A 3,750-nucleotide genomic window follows, 5' to 3' on the forward strand; every position below is an offset into this window, starting at 1 on the left:
TTACCTGGTATTTCAGGGAGTGAGAGATACAGGAACGAATCGAGCAGAATCAGAGCTCATCATGTCTGCCTGCCTGACTAGAAATATCAGACTGAGATGATCAGCAGAGCCTGAGTTGAAGGGGGAATTAGAACTGAATTAACTCAGAGAAGAAGAAAGGTGGTACAAGAATTCAAGTTTTTTCTATTATCTTTGTTCAGGGTAGTTTATGAAGAAGGTTAAGCATTAATGGATCAATCAGATTTTAATTGCCAAAGTACTGTAACGTACAGGAAATTGGACCCAGGAAACAACTCAGACAGGTCAGTGGAATGCAACGGAGTGTGTGGGACAGGGAGCGGCCAGGCGGCTCTTAGTCAGGAAATCCCCTGTGGCGGAGACAACTGGTTAGTGATCAGCAACAGGAAAACTAGAGAGGCTGGATCACTAACCTGTTACTGGGTCTCAGAGATGGCGATTGGCTCCGTGTTGGGTCCGGGGCAGGAGTCCTTAAGAGGAAGGGGCTTGTGGAAACAGTGGCCGTTGAGCGGCGGATGGTTTGCTGAGGACTGAGGCCAATGAGCTCCAGAGACAGTCCGTCCAGTGATCGGATCCAAGCAAAGGTACAGAGGGGCAATCCAGAAGAGAGATCCAGGTCCGATCCAGGGTCCGTTAACTGGTAGGTTCAGAGAAGCAGAGGGGTTAGGCAGACTTGGTTACTCACTGACTGAGTGGGGTTCAGGCTGACAGGCAGGCAATCCAAGGCAGAACTGATGCAGGGGTCCAGAGGCAGATCTGGTTTGGATTCAGGGCAGGTAGACAGGAACAGAGAAGGGATCAGGCAGGCTCGGTGAAAAGGCAGAAAACAGGTCAGGCAACAGGTCGGCAGGCAATAGATTCAAATGCTGGCAGGTACTCAACGTTGGTTTGAGACGATCTGGCACTGGAAACAGATCCAGATGAGGTATACAGTATATAGAGGTGTAACCAATTAGTGATAATAGTAGGCAGGGTGGAGTGAGCAGGTGTGTCGAGTTTGGGATTAAGCCAGTGCCGAGATCGTCACAAGTACAGGGGAGAAAAATTGAGTTTAACTATGTCTCCATAAAAAGATCATTGGTGCAGATGTCCTACTTCTGCTTTTGTTCCAGCACCTCTGAATTAGGGCCGGGCAATTAGTTGCATTTGCAATATTATCGCAGTTTATCTACAATTCTTCTTCTGGTCAGACCTTGTAGTTCAGTGGAAGGGTGGAGTCAGAGTAAAAAATATGCATCCAGGAGAAGGAGGGGGTCACTCCAGTGGCTGGAAGTTGGAGGGGATTTTTGCTGGGAGTTGGAGGGAAGTAGGCTGCCATTTGACTGGCGTTTGACTGGGAAGGGCCATATTGAATGACTGGTACTGTGTGTTAGTTTGCATATGAAGGGGAGTCATGCAGACTTTATCGTGAGTTTGTTCAGGCAAAACCTTAGCCCCTAAACAGCTTCAGCTTCTACAGAGCACTGATTTTATATTTATTACTCACAGCTTAGAAAGAACAAAGATTCCCTACAGTGTTGCCTCACCATCTGTGCTAATAAAAAAGAGTGAGCAAGTGGCAAAGAGTTCCCACTGTCAGAGCTTCATTTAGGTACTCTATTGTGAAGCCTGTCAGCCTTCAGCTTTACATGCTGGCATTACCTGCTAGACCACCAGAGTATGTGTGAACTTCCCTCTGAAGCCAAGAACACTGCCAGCAAGAACTCTGGATGGTTACTGTAGGAAAAAATGTCAGAGAAGATTTTCTTTAAATCATTACACTCATTTTTTCTAAGGTACCACCTTGGTAATTATAGTAGTATTGTTCAATATTCCTTAACTATACCTTAAATAATTGGTATTTAAGCAGTTAAACCAAAAGCAAATACAGCATTCACAGAAAACACTGTTTTATACTGAAGAGTATAGTTAGCAGGACCCGTTACTGTGGGTACGGTGTGTTCATTTCTTAGAAAAATATTGGACTTTACTTTGGCTGATCAATCTGAAAGCTGGCCATTTCTCTGCAACAGTCGTTTTCTTTCTTGTGAGTGTGGAGAGCTATGGTGAGACATCAATTGATCCGCTGCCCATTCGTGGCTAAACAAGCTGCGCTATGTTCCTGGGAATCCCTTGTGCATCTTTGGAATCAGGTTTCCCTGTTTAGTCTGGTTTGAATGCAGCTGGAGTCTCATCTGGTTTCTGTCTTTGTGTAACTGATGAGGGGAAAAAAAGACGTTTGTCCCTCCTTGACTTTCTGAACTATACATTTATTTTCTGACACTTATTGGAGAGATTGGTTTTATGTCAAGTGTTTTTTTTATGATGTCTCTTCTCCCTGCCAAGTCGGGGAAGAAACAAGTTTGTCTAAGACAGGAAAAATACAAACACCAAATGATTGCAGAGCTTTCAAAGGCCATTTAAATGACGGATACATGCTCTCAAAGATGCTACTGTTATAGAAAATCAAAGGTGTTTTTCAACTTTGCTCTCTTGTCTTATTTTCTTCTTTAGAAGAGCATGACATTGATGCCCCAGGAGAGCAGAAACAGCCAGGCTGGGCCTCTGCACAAGAAGAAACCTCCCAAACTCCCCAATGGCTTAAGTCTGGAGTCTTGTCCGAACAACCACCACCTGCACCAGTCATCCGACCAGGAGAACAATCCGCGTCTAGCGCACACACAGGGGAAGAGGAAGAGGAAACATCTGAAGAAGAAGCGCAAAATGGTGAGCTAAATACAGCTATTTAAAGTATGCATATCTCCAAGAGGGTACCATTGTGGAATTTATGTCATTGACTCTTAAACCTGAGTAGGACTCAGTTTACATGACTCCTCACTTTGTCGGGTAAGGGAGTTAGTTATTGTGCAACACCAGATTGGTTTATGGCATTTTAATGTTTGCGACATTTACTCATCTTCTGGTTGAACTTTTAAGTTTTCATCATTTCGATCTGTTTCAGCTCTATTTGTTACTTTACTTTGGTTTGTAACAGTGTTTCCCTGCCAACTAAGAGCCATAATTATGTAAAAGTAAATTTGGGCCAGTAATGATGCTTATATCAACGATGGCGACAGATGCAGGATTTTGCACTGTGACTGGTGGGTTATAGGTTCAATCTCTGGCTTTCAATGTCGTCACCAACATTTGCTGATTGCTCTTCTAGATGGAAGCTGTTGCAACAATATATCTTACTATGTGTGTGAATGGATGAATGAGTAAATGGTAAGAGGAGTGGTGGCCTAGTGGTGAGAGCATTGCGCTAGGATCCCAGAGGTTCTGAGTTCAAGTCCCACTCCCATGGACTGCCACTCTGCGTCCCTGAGCAAGACCCTTAACTCGGACTTTGCCCACCCTTTGGGGAGCTGTGGGCTCCGCAAAGGGATTGGTTAAATGCAGAGAGTGAATTTAATTTTGAGAATGTAATGACAATAAAGTTCTACTCTTCTTCTAAGTGTTTTGGTCAAGTCTTCTGACTTTAAAAAAATACTATATAAGTACAGGACATTTGGAACATGATACATGGTTGGCAGGGTTTGCCCTAGAACAGGGTTCTTCAAAGTTTTCCAGGCTGAGGACCCCAAACTTATGGCGAGATGGAGCAGGGACCCCCTGATTCTATATACTGTATTGTATGGAATTGTGTTATATCAAAATGGTCACTCTATTACAGATGGAGTCATGTAACAAAAGTAATTTCTCCCTGGGATTATTAAAGTATTTCTGATTCTGATTCCTGGTTGATGGGACAGG

The 3,750-nt window shown here is 43.9% G+C and overlaps 1 protein-coding gene across 1 annotated transcript in view; it reads left to right on the forward strand.

The window, feature by feature from the left end:
- Positions 1-2,510: 2,510 nt before the first annotated feature.
- auts2 (autism susceptibility candidate 2) overlaps positions 2,511-3,750 on the forward strand; it is a 463,702-nt gene continuing 462,462 nt past the window's right edge. Inside the window, exon 1 of the mRNA XM_015389339.1 lies at positions 2,511-2,724. Within this exon, the coding sequence (XP_015244825.1) occupies positions 2,518-2,724 (207 nt within the window). The 5' untranslated portion in view covers positions 2,511-2,517. The remainder of the gene's footprint in view (positions 2,725-3,750) is intronic.

The sequence above is a fragment of the Cyprinodon variegatus genome, unplaced genomic scaffold, assembly GCF_000732505.1.
Source record: "Cyprinodon variegatus isolate N-32 unplaced genomic scaffold, C_variegatus-1.0 Scaffold455, whole genome shotgun sequence".
NCBI classification, from domain to species: domain Eukaryota; kingdom Metazoa; phylum Chordata; class Actinopteri; order Cyprinodontiformes; family Cyprinodontidae; genus Cyprinodon; species Cyprinodon variegatus.